Source organism: Mycteria americana, chromosome 5 (genome assembly GCF_035582795.1).
Source record: "Mycteria americana isolate JAX WOST 10 ecotype Jacksonville Zoo and Gardens chromosome 5, USCA_MyAme_1.0, whole genome shotgun sequence".
Lineage (NCBI taxonomy): Eukaryota > Metazoa > Chordata > Aves > Ciconiiformes > Ciconiidae > Mycteria > Mycteria americana.
In genome coordinates this window covers 65,468,623-65,484,584 of record NC_134369.1, presented here as the reverse complement: position 1 = coordinate 65,484,584, position 15,962 = coordinate 65,468,623, and the positions used below count along the sequence as shown (strand labels likewise).

At 41.8% G+C, this 15,962-nt stretch overlaps 1 protein-coding gene across 2 annotated transcripts in view; it reads left to right on the top strand.

The window, feature by feature from the left end:
• Window positions 1-13,603, top strand: part of BRF1 (BRF1 general transcription factor IIIB subunit) — a 176,737-nt gene extending 163,134 nt beyond the window's left edge. For both annotated transcript variants that reach the window (XM_075503746.1, XM_075503748.1), the window contains 3 exons: window positions 3,709-3,760; window positions 7,450-7,618; window positions 9,831-13,603. In XM_075503746.1, the coding sequence (XP_075359861.1) occupies window positions 3,709-3,760; window positions 7,450-7,618; window positions 9,831-9,868 (259 nt within the window). In that variant the 3' untranslated portion in view covers window positions 9,869-13,603. The remainder of the gene's footprint in view (window positions 1-3,708; window positions 3,761-7,449; window positions 7,619-9,830) is intronic.
• The last annotated feature ends 2,359 nt before the right edge of the window (window positions 13,604-15,962 follow it).

Sequence of the window (15,962 nt, the reverse complement as noted above, 5' to 3'; positions counted from 1 at the left end):
AGGAGCTATTATATTGAATCATCTTTTAAATTGTTAAGCTGGAGGACAAACCTAGACGTTATCGTGCACATCTCAGCTGAGAGCAGAGCGGATTCAGCAGGGAGCAGCCTCTGATGCCATGTACCGTGCCATTAGGTTTTGTTGCAAACATGTCGAGATTATCTGCTTCCAGTGTTATGTGTGTTGGCTGACATGAGCATTTGCAGATCTGCATAATTTTTGCAGTAGTTTGAAATGTGGATATAACACTTGGGGCTGTGTGAAATCTTTTTTTTCCCCTTTTACGGATCACATTGCTGTTCAGAAAGTTGCTTGTTTTGTTACTCGCCGCCACAAGGTACTGTATTAATTTGCAAGGTTCGTAACGAAAGTGCCCCCCACTAGAAATCATTGTAACTAGTGAACAACTACGGAAACACTTGGGAAGACCAGGAGCCCCATTACTTCCCAGTTGCAACATTACATTTTAAATAGAGGCCGTTGTTGCTTTAGCTTATACGGAATTGTGTCTTAATGCAGGATATTATTGTTATTTATGGAATTTGGCAACCCTGAATTCAGTCTGGACTTTGATGGACAGGATTTTTCACGTGTAGTGTATACGTGCATGTGCGTACCGTGCGAGCCTTTTACAGATGAGGTGGAGTCATGCACATTAAAAGTTGGATAAGATACTTCAGTTACTTGTTTTTTCAGGCTGCTTTGTTCATCATTAATACTCAAACCTATCCCAGCCTCAAAAGCAGTCATGCTCTTCCACGAAGACACTTTTTTCCACCCTCTGTGGTGCAGCCAGACAGCAGAAGGAGCCTGTATCTGTAGCCATGGCAGCCAGTAATTTATTGCTCCATATGGCTGGTGTGGCAGCAGCTGCTCTGGTTTAAGGAGGTCAGGACATCGGGGCATTTAAGAAACAAAACAAAACCCCACTATAAAACCTTCCTAAATGGTTTTGTGCAGTAATAGTAGGGTTTTCCATAGGCATAAGGAGAGCCAAGGGACAGAAATTAACTTTTCTTTTTACATATTTATAACTTTTATAACTTCTTTTCTTGTTATATAATTTTAATCGAAGACATTATTTCAGGGGGGAAATAGTTTTGTCTCTCTTTGCGATGGTTTTACCTTTTTTCAGTTTTCGTTGCTAGTGTTTGTAGGTAGCACGTAGTACCGAGGCTCAGCGAGCGGGACTGCTCAGCCCACGTGGCAAGTGCCCCCTTCAGATCTGCACTGCAGCAGGTCATGAACAGCCAAAGCAGGAGCAGGATCCGACCCGCTGCTTTTGGATGCATTCGATATTATGCTGAGAGAGAAACTGTATTGCCCAAATTGAATGGCAGCGCTACATTTCTAGTAATGAAGTGAAGATGTATACTTTGTGAGCAATTAGCATGGAACAGAAATACAGCTTTAATTTCAGCTTGGGTGTGAGAATCACTCGCTGCTGAAAAATGGAATAGAAGGACTCTTGGATCTAGCACTAAAGTTTGCAAATAGGCTTTTCATAAGCGTGAATCTTTTTATTTTCATTAGGGGACCACTTTAATTAAAATGAAACTGGAATGTTTACTCTTTGCTTCCTATAGCTGTGATTGTTTTCTTCACTGTGTGAGCACATGTATAATTTGCTCTAAAAGAAATGTCAGCAGTTTCTGATTACCTTGTGAGTCTTACTCAACAGCTTGATTTTAATTGAGGGGAGGAAGGATTTCAGGGTGCTCCGGGGAGGTCTGATGTCTTTTGGTAGCAGGAGGAAGTAGGTGCTATCTTTGGTACAATGTTAATTGCAATAATCACTACTACTGATTTAAAATAAAGGTACTTCATTTCTTACCATTGTTGGTTTTTTTCAGTCACGTCAATGAAATACAACCTGTTTGGTAATTAGCATCCTTCAGGTCCATAACATTTTGACGTTGTTGCATTTGTGTGTTTTTAAGCATCTAAACAGGGTGACTTTTGGAAAACAGTGATTGGCAGTAAGTAGATAGTCTCAAATTTTAGGAAATAAGGAAGAAATATTTTACAATTAGGTGAAATACTGGCACAGGTTGCCCAGAGAGGTGGTAGATGTCCCATCCCTGGAAACATCCAAGGTCAGGTTGGACGGGGCTCTGGGCAACCTGATCTAGTTGAAGATGTCCCTGCTCATTGCAGGGGGTTTGGACTAGATGACCGTTAAAGGTCCCTTCCAACCCAAACTACTCTATGATTCTATGGTTCTGTGAAAACTACAATTCAGATTAGATAAAGGAAAGAGAAGGCCAGGCACATAGGAGGAGTGTGTCCATGCCTTCAAATACATTCTCTAGAGAGAAGTAGCCCAGAAGTCCACCAGGATTTGTAAGTAATAGATAGTTTATGTGGATCAAGAGTATCTCTTTCTTGAAATTTTTGATAATTATGAAATATGACAAGAAGTATCTGTAGCAGAATAATGTATTCTGGATCCTTCAGCGGTACAGCTCCTGAAGCATTTCTGTGGCTTCTTTTTGTTTAGCTCTACTGTAAGGAGGCACCTTGTGCCACCTTTCGGGTCTTGCAAAGCATTTCAGAGATTCTGAACCAGTTTCTGAACCTTTTTGGAGTTTAGCCAATATCTTGTATTTTAATATTGTCTTCTCCATCAGAGATAATGATCTGAGTCTCCCCTGCTCATTCTCTGGGGTCTTGTTTCTCCTGCTGATTACTTGAAATAAATAAATAAGTAGGAAGACAACCAGTATCTGTGTGTTAACAGGGAGGAATGACTAATAGAAAAATGAGAAGAAAGATACTGCTTATCATAAAAGACTGTATCTCTGGAGGCATAAATTGGTATTCATTAAGTTGTTTGCCTAGACTTAGTTAAAAGATGTACTTGAGGAGCTGTCTGAGCAGTGTTTCGGTAGAAAGCAAGTCATCTTCTTCGTGACTAGATACATCTGGATGAGGAGGAGAGGCCAGAAAGCAGCACTAAATGATGGATTGAGAACAGCCTTCATGGCAGTAAGGAGACAACAGGCTATGAAATGTTTTTCAGAAAGAACAATATTTAACACTTAGCTGTAGAGTAATACTGATCCATCTTTTCTCCCCAAATATGCAGGTCTTTCGTATGTGATGCAGAATTTTTAAAAACGTTTATGTTCAATTTCTGTCATTTTTCATTCAAGGTATGCAGGGTCCCCTTGTTTTTGATGATGGTTTCTGTAGCTGGAGGTTAGAATTTCGCCTGTGATGATTATGATATCCCGCGTGTATAATCTTACTGGTATCCTCAGTATATCATCAAATACAGGGAAGTAGTTGCAGAGCGGTGCTGGGTAATTCAGAGTGTGGCCTGGTTTTGCCATGTCTGCATTCTTCCAAAAAATCAGTTGAGTCTTTTGACTTTTCTAATATGTGACAAAACGACCTATTTCAAAGACCTTCGGGCTGAGCTGGGGCTGCAGATTGACATGAGGTTTTGCTACTGTGCTTGTTGACAGGCATCTTTTCTTATTATCCTAAAGTGGGGCAGACGCCTACAAGGGAATGTGTGTATTAATTATTGTGGAGTCTGTGGCTCTCTGCTCTTTACTTTATCTTACATCTTTAAAAAAGTAATTGCACAACATAAAACTAGCAAACTGCTTTCACTGTTTGGAGAGTGAATGCTCTGTGTCAAACTCTTGTGCGTGGTGTAACTTTTCTCATGTTCACCATTTCTTCTTTCCTTCTCTGCAGATTAAGACCCTTGATTTCAACACAGCTTGCTAAAAAGGCTGCCACTGAAGAGGTATGTAAAGTCCAGCACTCCTCCTAGTGCAACAGTTTGAGTTTGGAAATTCCCACAAGCCTTCCTCAGCCTGGCTCTGGTTATGTGGTAGATATGGGCAAAAGAAACGAGAGTCTTGTCTCTCTGATCAGACCAGGAGCTGGTTACTGCAAACACTGCAAAGCTGAGGTTGCCTGTTTTCTAACCAAGATTTGCCCTTCCTTATCCATCGGTAAGATTAGCACGGCCTCATGATGCCTGGTTAGACAGCAAAAAAGAGAAAACTCCCTGCAAGCATCTAAAAAGTTACGTGTCGAACAAGTGGGTAGGAGGAGCAGGAGAGGGCAGAGCTCGTGCCTGTCTCTCAGCACTTGACCGTCCCCGCGGAGAAGGGGGACGATGCAAAACGCCGCTTCTGTGCAGCCAGCGCTGACCCAAGGGAGGGGCTGGGCTTCTGTGGAAGACCGGTGAGGAAACACAAAGTGACAGCTTACCCTATATAGCATGGCTTACTCTTTGGTTTGTTTAGTTTGAAAATATAATAGTGCCGTAGAAAAGTTAGCGCTAGTAACTGGCCACGGCCAGAAACCCTCCTGGGGTGGCTTTGTGCACTTGCATTTTCTACCAAAGGGATCGTGATTGGTATCAGAGTCACAGCGATAACTGCTTTTTTCACTGTTATTTTCACACTGTACAGAGTAGACATATGCATTTTGTGTATGGTAAAATAACTGTCTACTGTGTATCTAAAAATTCTGATCCTAATATACCAAAGGTATTTGTCCTTCTTCCTTTTCCCATGAACGTGTGACATGGATACCCTTTTGAAAGTGAACCAGTTAACTTGGGTGGTTTAAAATGCTTTGACAGTTACCCATCCCCACGTAAAGATATATGCCAAGCTGAAGGCCAGGGTGTCTGGAAGTGAATTCAGGAAGTTCTGTTTAAAGGCATTGTTTGACTGCCTTATTTTTAAAATGACTAAACCCCATTGATTTTCAGAAACAGTTTGATATCCTGCCTGGGGAAATACATTTTCACTTCTTATGCTATGCTCATTAGAAAACTCTGCACATTTTTAGAAGTATAGCAGTCTGGAAGTGGACATGATAATTAGAAGAAGGTCACATTTTAATTAGCATGGTGCAATTTTAAAAAATAATGACTCAATTGTAGCTCCTTTATATTCACCCACTTTTTCAGAGCAGATGGATACTTTTAAGCATATAAATTGATATATATTACGATGCTGATTCGTCTCAAACTGTTGTGTCTATTTCTGCTTATACTGAAAACGTAAATGGACTCAATTTGATCACTCTAGAGGCAAAAGCAGTGGTAGGAAGTATAAAATAAACTAGAGGGAAGTTCCTCTAAATAATATGATTAATTTGAGCATTAAAAAATCATGAAAACCTGTCTTTGAGTAATCCGAATATCTAAATACTTGATTTTCTATTAAAATTAATGGGTGTCTCTTGCTCTATTAATGAGCTATTGGAGCTCAGCACCTAAACCCTTAGGTGACTTTGAAAAAATCAGGCAGATTCTTTAGGTTGACTGTGATGGCATATGACAAGTTCAGGAACAGCTTTGATGTTTGAATAATTAGACTATCAACTTTCTGGTACAGGGATTTTCTCATATAGTGTATCTCTAAACTGCCTGGAGTTACAGGGATTCTGGGAGTTACTGCATCCCAAGTAAATACATTTATAAATAAATAAATAAAGATAAATTACAACGCCAAATCAGAACTTACTGCCAATGGAATTGGAGAAGATGCAGCAGTACATAGTTGTGTAGTGTAATTTAAAATCTGAAGCACTGTAGGACTTTTCTTGTGGTAGGGACCAGAGGAGCTGGGGTTTCCTGGTCTCCTTTGGACCATTCGTTGTTAGGAGCACCTCACCACTGTCCTTCCCAAGGAAGCAGTCCCAGTCTTTTCCGTCTTTCCTAGTAGGGGGGATGACTCTCAGTGCTGATAACTGCTGACTGGTACTGTTAAGTATTCCCTTCTCAAGACTGCTGATATGACAAAGCAGCATTAATGGCTAATCTTTAATGTTCTTCAAGTTGCCACTAATGGGATGTCTTTTTGGGCCACAGGCTCTAGTGTACAAACCCCAAATAGTCCAAGCACAGAACGGAGGTGAAAAGTGCCCTGTTACAAAGCTGGTTGGGATAAAGTTCCTGTTGCGGTTTAACCCCAGCCGGCAACTCAGCCCCACCCAGCCGCTCGCTCACTCCCCCCGGTGGGATGGGGAAGAGAATCCGAAGGGTAAAAGTGAGAAAACTCGCGGGTTGAGTTAAAGACAGTTTAATAGGGAAAGCAAAAGCCGCGCACGCAAGCAAAGCAAAACAAGGAATTCCTTCACTCCTTCCCATGGGCAGGCAGGTGTTCAGCCATCTCCAGGAAAGCAGGGCTCCATCACCCGTAATGGTGACTTGGGCAGACAAACGCCATCACTCCAAATGTCCCCCCCTTCCTTCTTCTTCCCCCAGCTTTATATGGTGAGCATGACACCATATGGTATGGAATAGCCCTTTGGCCAGTTGGGGTCAGCTGTCCCAGCCGTGTCCCCTCCCAGCTTCTTGTGCACCCCCAGCCCACTCGCTGTGGGGTGGGGTGAGGAGCAGAAAAGGCCTTGACTGTGTGTAAGCACTGCTCAGCAGCAACTAAAACATCCCCGTGTTACCAACACTGTTTCCAGCACAAATCCAAAACATAGCCCCATACTAGCTACTGTGAAGAAAATTAACTCTATCCCAGCCAAAAGCAGCACAGCTCCTGTGATGTTTCTTCCCTGGATGAGAGAGGGAGATGGAGCCCTAGACTGAGCACACCATGGAAGTGAGAGCTCCAGAGAGACCAGAGCCTGGGCTGTGCTGGGGCAGTCCACGTTGCTGGTTCCTACCCCATTCCTAGATCTGTCACTAGTGAACCGAAGACAATATTACCTTCTCCATATTCACCTCTGTCTCCTTGCGGTGTTGCCCTTTCTCTCCCTCCCTGCTGTGTCCTGCCTAACCTTGGAGCAGCTGGGGAGGTGCACGTATGGAACAGGTTCCATCAGTGATCAGTTCCCAAGTTAGTGTTTGGACATCATTATTCTGATGAATTTCGTAGGTAATGTTACAGGTGCTGGCGTGTATTATCAACCTAGTACTCTGCCATCACATTAAGTGCTGTCTAAAGAGTGCTATTTGTTCCACGGCTCATTGTGCCTCCAAATAAATCCAACCAGAGCTGTCAAAACTAATACATGTTGGGTTTTTTCTGATTTGAAGGGTACATTTTTGCTATCATTAAAATGTCAATAACGTGGTTATTGTGTAATAGGCCTGATGTGAGTCAAGCAGAATGAGGAAAAGGTTGTAAGTTTTCCTGCAGAGCTCTACTGAGGAGCCTTCACTCCCAAATTTCTCCTTACCTTGTGCTTGCAAGAGGATCCTTGTTCTGCTGTTACCGTCTCTGGATATTTCAGTTACCTGGCTATGAATTATGCAAAACCTGGATGTTTGTGCCTGACCTTCATTCGGGCAACATTTCTTTGAGGAACTTGCATGTCCCCTAGAACAGCTAAGCCTCTAGCACTGGACATGGGCTTCCAGCTCTCCTGTCCCTATCATTTGGAAGCTGCTGAAGTTTTGTAAAAATACTGAACAAAAGGAAGGGTTGCTCTACTGTCCCCCCTTCTTTTTTGCAGGTGACCTTTCCAAATGCACAAGCAGAAGCGCCTGACTTAGAAAAACCAGCAGCTGTGCTAGTGGAGAGTGGCCCCGTAGCTTACAACCCTGATGAAGAAGTGGAAGAGGAAGAAATAGAAGAAGATGATGATCACTGCATGAGCGCCTTGCAGTTAATGGGAGGAAACGGTAAGCTGGGATGCTGTCTAAATTACCATCTGCTGGTGCTGTGGGGTTCGTTGTTGCAGGGCTGAGGACAGACAGGGTTCCCCTGCTTGTCCCTGTCCTCCGACAGCTCATCCTCTGCAGAGCTCCTGCTGCCTTTCCGGCATTGCCCATTCCTGTGGGAAAGCCCGGAGTCACCCTTGTCCGAAACCTGACCTTCTTAGAGGTTCCTCCTGAGAAAACTTTGTGTCTTGAGCTTTAGGCTAAGAGGGCTTCTCAAGAACAAACTGATGTTACGCCTTCCTCAGAATTAGGTTGATTAATGTAGATCTGAGGAATTATGTGGTCAGTAACCCCTCTGTTAGCAGTGCCTGGGGCTCGTTGCCTCCCGAGCCGAGCCACCCTGCTCCTGCCTGCCTCCTCAGCTGGGGCTGCAGCGACGTCCAGATTGTCCGTGAGCCCTGGGGACGTGGCTGTCCACCTCAAAACAAAACCAATCGTCACACTCTATTTCTGGGGAAAGTGTTAGGAGGAAAGAGTTCTTCACCAAGTACAGAAATTGCATTGATAGCATACGGCGTGTATGGTACACAGATGTGTGCTAATTTATTTGGGTTACCCAGCAAAGCCACTCATTTAATTAGGTTTCTTTGCTGGCAGGAAAAGGCAGTATCCTCTCTGCTGCGGTTTTTCCTAGCTGGACACATCCACATTTACCCTTTATTAAAAACTTCCCCTTAGAAGTTAAGCTTTGAAAATATACAAAAATATTTTTAAAATGAGAGCTGCTAATTATGGGTTGTGAAAAAGCAAGATGGGAATAAGTTTCCTACTGAAATGTTACTTACTGCAAAAATCTTTCCAGTACTATTAATTTAGCTTTCATCGACAATATGTATACATTTCACAAAAGTGTGTGTTGCTTTTAAATTGATTTCTCCACTGGAAAATAATTGCTGAACCGTAGGAAAAACAGTTTGTTGCCTGCATTTATTATTAGAATAATGTTCCCAAGAAAGGGCACCCATGTGGGGGAGGGTGGGTCTATGTTTATTAATAAACCCCCCACAAAAATAGAATAAAGGTCACTGAGCTTTTTTTCTTTGTAAATGTTACTATTTTTAAACCATTCTGAGAACATTCCGCTACTCCCTGTCTGGTCTGGGCAACAGCTGAAAAATCAGAGTTTAAAAAAAAAAATAAAAAGGAAAGGAATATTCCCAGAATTCAAATGCAGGTGTGCAGAGCTGCTCAGCAGAACAAATAACTCCTTTCTCACTGCTTTCTTCATGGGTTTTAGACCTGTCTGCCTGGAATAACTGCAGGAATTACAGATGGTGAACTTCACCCATTCTACACAAATTATTATAGATTACACTTAATTCTGCTTCCGAGCATTTGCTTGACTCTTTGGATGAAATGTTGCACTGTATTGAATTTGGAATATAAAGGTTAACTTTACTGAATGCTCACATGTAATAGTTATCCTTAGGTTTGACTTTGAAGCAGAAAATATCTGTTTCACTGCATTCAGAAGCACGCAGAAGAGAAATTGGTGCATTAGAAACACGCAGACATGCCTTCTGACACACACATCACAGTCTTTGCATTGTTTAAGAAAACAAAACTGGATAAAAAAATCTGGGTAAAATTTGAAGTTGTTCCTCTAGGGGTAAGTAGATACGGGAGATATGAGTCAGATGCATTGGTCAGGATTCGTTGCATGACTCCTTTGATATTGATGGGAACTCTGAGCTATCGCTGGACCCTTGCAGTTTCAGCTTATAAATCCATGAATACTATAAACAAGCCAGCTTTTTTCTTGGTGGCTATGTCTAGTGAGAACCGTGCCTACTTGTAAATGTGTGCTGCTGCTTATCAGCCACCGTGTTCCAAATTACTTGTGACAATCAGGCTTGATCACCTTAACCTCTAAATTAAAGCAAATATTTCACATATCCATGTGCCAAGTACTCCTAAATGAGGGTCCAGTGACAAGTGAGAAGAGATATTTGCACACATATGCTTACAAATAATTTTATTTCATTGAGGAAAGTACATGCAAGAACTTTTTATTTAGCCCTAAGAAAATATATGATTTTTTTTAAATGCTTGCTTAAGCAAAACTTACCATCTAGTTACACGGCAGGAAAACAACCTGAAAGTAGCAATACTTTTGTTGTATCTTCCATCTACCTGGAATATTTGCATTTTTATGTGCCTTTGTGTGTTTCAGATTATGGCTGTGATATGGATGATGATGATGGCTATTAGTTCCATTTACTTCCAAAGGACATGGACTGTGTCTTGTTCCCAGCAAATCTTCAGTCTTCAAACTGTATGAATAGTGAAAGAAGCTGTCTATGGTCAGCAAATGTAATCGAACAATCCTTACTTTTGTAAAGAGAATTTTAGGTTGGCATTGACTCTGGTCAGTTTACATTGACCCATAACCCAGCAATAAAGTTTGGGTTTGTACTTGAATTTTTTTTTTATTTTGGTGGATCATAGTTTGAGGATGAAATTAATGGAAGTAATGTTTCTAGAGAACAAAAGAAAAGAGACAAAATAGACTGTGTATGTGTGGCTGAAAGCAACACATCTCTTATTTATGTGAGACTGCTTTTAGGCATGCCGTTGAAAAGGAGCAGATAGAAGGACAGATAGAAGGACAGGTAAAAATGAGAAGCATGCCTGTTGATTATTTGAGTACGGTAGCATTAGTTGTCTCATAATGCTACAACCAAAAGAAAGAAAACATTTCCAACCTGTATTGTAAACATGACCCTGTTATTGTATACAAGCTTCCTTACGCAAGCCTATCAAAAATTAATGACAAGTTATGCATTTGCCGAGCAGTATCTGTTTCTCTGAAATGAAGTAAATAGTTCTTTATACTAATCAATTCATAGATTTCTTAAAAGATACGACAATAGAAGGCAATGTTAGCAGTGAAGAATCGTCTTCCACTGCGAGTCCGGTGTGGTTTACGTGGAAGGAGGGAGAAGACCTGGGTGAGGCAAGAAGTGTAGAGAGCAAGCAGGTGACGATGCTGTGCTCACCTGCCTTTGCTGGGTGTCCCTGGGGACAGCCAGGTCTTGCTGCGGCTGGTGTTGCTGCAGGAAGAGTGGCTCTGGCCAACTCTATGGAACTGCCCTTGTCCGACTGCGGTAGAGTGAAGGTCTGCCCCCAGGAGCTGCCCGTCTCTACAACCAGTTGAAAGAAAGAGAAAGCTGAGCTTTTTAATAAATAAGCTAGCATCTGCTTTGGCTGAATTTAATTTAATGTAATTTATTAAACTTTCTATGGGTAAATTAAAGGTCACCATGCAGCAGTCTGACTTTCATGGCTCAAATCCCACCCTTGAACAGTCGCTGCTACATGAATAATGGTGCAGCTCCAGCCCTCTGCACCCCGAAATGTCAACAGGCAGGTCCTTCTCATCCAGATAGACCAGCTCTCGCAATGCCGTGGGAGCCGGGGTCAGGGAGGGAGCCCCTGTTGCCAGATCCCACCCTGTTGCCTCTGACCTGCCTTTCCCTGGCACTGCTGGGTCCCAGGCTCTTGGCTCAGTGGGAAATGCACTGCACTCTGGATCATGGTCTTGATGACTGCAGCTGCAGGAGCCAAGGTGTTTGCATCTCTCTCCCGTGTCTAGTGACAATCATGAAAGCTGTAGTGCTGCAGGCTTGTCTTACACCAGGGAAAGATGGATATTTATCTTGCCAGCGTGGTTTCTGTTAAGCTGTCTCCTGATCAGCTCGTCCTTCCTACCTTTTTTGAGGAGCGCTCATCATTAAAGCACCATCCTTCCTCCCGCTGCGGAGGGTGGATTGTGGCTGGAAAAGAAGCTGCCTTGGGAAGCTCTCTAGCTACTGCCAGCCAGAGTGACGATGATGCTCGTACCTGTGGTCGTCATCAAAGAGGGGAAGGGCCATATGGCCTTCCATACCTCTTCTGTCCCTCTCAGTAGCATGCATAAGAGGCATCATGTAACTAGAGCAAGAGCAAGTGCTTTTATTAGGAGCAGACTTGATATTATTTGGCTGGTAAATGTAGTTTGTTGGGTAGGTTGTATCTGCTGGTTATTTTTGAGCCCCGTATAGGAGTATTTCTGCAATGACTTCTTAGAAGCAGAACTTGGTAACAAAAATGTAGTGAGGCTAATGGGAAGAAGAGCTCTTCTGAACCAGATTTCAGTTACTTAGTTTGCAGCACTTCAGTGGAAAGAAGAGATTCCATGTAATTCTTAGGGGGAAAGCTGGCATTTTCACCAAAAACCTATAGATTTTTTTCTGATACTTTATAAATACTCCACAGAAAATGATATTGAGGGGATAAACCTTTCTACCTCTCTTTTATCTACACCGTAAATTCAAAATCATGCTATAAGCAGACAATTTTTTAAAAAGTAGTTTGTTTTAGCAAAGTTCATGCTCTGCAAGTCTTTGAGACAGTTGCATTTGAGCATTTGGGTTTGAATTAATTTGCCAATAGCACTACTACAAATACCCATACTCTCAGTATATTCTTAAAGCTTGGGGTTTATTCCAAGGTACACATTATTCTCTATGCAGGAAATAAACATGCATAAATAAACATGCGTATGACTCATGTAGGTTGAGTGCTTTTCTCAGATGCATGATGTTGGCTCTTAAAGAAACCGCTAAGATGAATTCTTTATTACTAAGGGTCTCTGCTCCAGTCTTCTGTGCAGATTTTCATTGGTTTGTTCCCCCACAGGATACTAAACCTGCTGCCAATGTAGTGATGTTGTGTGCGGGAGCTGAGAGTCCACCCAAATAACTGCTGCTAGTAAATCTGAATTTCAGTATCCCATAGTGTTTCTGAGAACATTGTTTCCTGCACTGGAAGTAGAGGATTGCAGGTTTTGAATGCTCTCATATGATTTCATTAGGAAAGGCTATTGCATAGTCTGCTAGAAGGGCACTTGGAGAGCAAAAAAAACCCGACCTACAATTCCATAGCATCTCAGTATTGCTGGTGAAGTTAATGGCATGGTTTCTGTACAGGAGTCCTAAAGGAAAGGCCATGGTATCGGACAGGCAGACTTCACTCTGAGCGTTGTAAGGCTTCTTAAGCTACAGTGGTTATTATGTACATTTTTAATTTATTGGTGGTGACTTACCAGGATTTTTATAATGTTCATTCCTTCTTGATTTAACTAAGCTCAGGAAATGTAAACAGATTAGAACATGCTAGTTTCTCTTTTTATAGCTAGTCATTAAAATGTAGAAAGATTAACACTGCATTAACTCTGTTTACTACTGTTGATGTATCTGGACAATTTTGTTGTATATAACTGAGCCTAAATTCACTTGGAGTAATTTGGACCCTGCTTTTCTCAGGATTCTGATTATAATGAAGAGAGCTTTATAAGGCTTCAACATTTGTTGTTCTTAGACCTTCTTATTTGAACCCACACAAGCTGTATATCATAGGTTTTGTTGCATAAAGCATGTCTCTTGCTGCAAGTCACTTTGCTTGACAGGCAAAACCTCCAGCTCTTGCATCCAGCTTGTCTGCCTTTTAACACTCTTGTAATTGTGGGAGTGAAAAATGAAAGAAAAAAAGGAAAATAATGGGATTCTTCACTATGGTGAGTGCATTTTCAGTGTCTTAATCATCTATGACATTTCTTTAAAATCACTGTGTTCAGTACAGCAACTTTTAAATGGTGCCAGACAGCCTTGTCTTGAGGGTTAAACAAGTTCGTCGAAAAAGTTCTTGCCATCCTGATGGCTTGTTTGTATTCTTTGGATTGCATTGAAACTCCAGTCGCAGATGTGTACAGTTAATGTAGAGTTTGCCTAATAAATGTTCTGTTTCTTATTTTTGTGTTGAATCCTTGCGTTTGGTTCAGTTAGTGCCAAGGAAATTAAACCTGTTTGATGTAAGCATATGTATCATCCTTATACAACCACAATATGAGCCATGTTAAGCTTTTTTACTGTAATATATTTGCTGTAAATAAAAAGTAAAACACTTGCATAGCCCATCTTTTATGATGCTCTCCTGCTAATTTCTCATTTTTCTGTCTTCATTCTTATGAACGTTCGTTTTTGATTGCTGCATTATTGGTTGATAGTGGCCAAAATTTGTAATTCAGAGCTTGCTTTCATCTCTAAAAGGGAAGACACGTCTAATCAGGCAAGTGTTTTTTGCAAGGTATTGTTCCACTGATAAATGTAGATGCTTTCTGTAAACTGCAGAACATTAACGAGGTTTTTCCACTAAGCTGTATAATTAACTAACTGTGGGAACAATGTATAGCGTGTGTGTTTAGTGGAACTGTTCCAGTGCTTGTTTCTGAAAGTTGTATCTTGATAAATAAGTTGTGTGCTGAGTAAAAAATCGTGTTACTTTATCAACATCTGGGGGCCACAGTGTGGAGGCCAAAATCCACATCCACCCTTTGTGCACATGGGTATTTGCTCGTTTTATTTTTTTCTGGAAGTGGAGCTACTACTGGATCCTCAGGAGCGTCTACTGCAAAGTTTTAGCATATAGTAGGACAATTACCAGTAGTTTTGATAAGGCAGTAAGTGTGTGTCATTCCAGCATTTCTCAGGGTTCCCATGCTCTCATGTAGGTGCACTTCTGCTCTCATTGACATCGGGATGCTTTTGGCTTAGTTTCTTTTCAGCTGTTCCAACCCTTCCCAATGGCAGTTGGGAACTTCTCCAGGGATGTCCATCACTGATGCTCTCTCACTCGTAACATCTAAGCTGTTAAAAAGTACTGGCCGCCTTGGCCTCGTGTTTTCTGCTCTTCCCAAGCTGTACAGTTACTGGCTTTGTCCTGTAATTTTTCTCTGCCCTACCACACCAGGCTTTCATAACCAAAACCATTTGCCCCCCCCCATCCCCCGTTGTGTTCATCAGATACGCCTCCTTTAAGAGTCTGAGAAGTTAAATTATGTTAATAAAGCTGAAATCTTGCAAAGCTTTATATTAGCTTCATTTGTCACCAGTAGATCATAGCACCCTTGTTCTCAGGTTCTTAGGTTACAACAGCCTCAGAAAGAGGCTGTTGTAATTTTCTACTCACGTGTGTGAGAAGAGTTACAGCATATTACTCGGTGTTTCTTATGCCTGCCCTGATACCTGGCAGTGGTCTTGGTGAGTGGTAGTTGTTAGTGAAAGGGGTTAAGCACACGAGAAAGGAGGCTGGGTGAAAATTCATTACTTACAGCATAACAAATTTACTTGGTGAGTTCCGTCATCGTAATTGTTTTTTTCTTATGGGACTGTTGTGCATTTTCATGGAAATGAGGGAGGCGCATACATTTCATAAAAATGCAAAATTAAATTCCCATCTTGCCATGTGACTCTAGGAGCACGGGATTTAATGACTTCTAGTGTGAATCTTACATTTGTTATTGTATGGGTTGGCTGTAAGCGGCGTTGTACTGGACACCAATACAAATGTATTACGCATTTCTGTTGCAAAATTGCAACAAGAATGCTTTCTTACTGCTCTTAGTGCTCTTACTAAAGTTTCTCAGTTCTTCAAAACCAGAAGAATACAGCAAATTAAAGGAATTTGAATAAGGCAATGAAAAGAAACAGCACCAACATGTGCTTACCAGCTAATTTTTCTTCAGTACTCTTTTGTGGAAAAGGTAAAAGGTATTTATATGCAGAGACTAAGAGGGCAAAAGCTGAATGTTGGCAGGAGCAGAGGTGAGGCACACAAGAATTCCTGACTCCTCCTGGTTCATGGTATATCCTGCACCACCTTCATCTTTTGTAGACTGGGCAGTCCCCACTGGAGGATATTAAAAGCAATAGGACACCTAGCCAGGTAAGGAAGAGGAGATGGCGAGGGGTCTTTGTTTCACTTGAGTAAAAACAAAGGAGATTATTAATTATTTAGGGTGGTTTTAAGGGCTGTAGTTTGATGTTAAGGACAAAGCTGCATTTAAAAACCATCAGAAAGATGAGGAAATATTTCATTGCAATGAGGTGCCCACAGGCAGTGAGCATAGGAACAGACCAGGGACAACATTCACATCTCTGGAAACCCAGCTGGTCTCACAGCTGCATTAAAAATTGAAGTCTTTGGCCATGCCACTGTTGCTGACATACATCTGCTTTTGTCAGGTGTGACTTGTAGCTGCCCTGCGTTGTCAGCTGCCCCTGTGCTGGTTAATGGGCGGCAGCGTTCCCCACCCATGGGCTGGCGGACAGGTTTCTGGCTTGGTGCAGATGTTTCCTGCTCGCCACCCATGGCCGCTTAGTCCCAAAGAAGAATCTGTGAGGTTTTGGGGAAAAAAAAGACACATGCTCATTTCTCAGCTCTGCTTTCTTATAACCATGGCAAAAAATAGGCTAAACTGCTGACT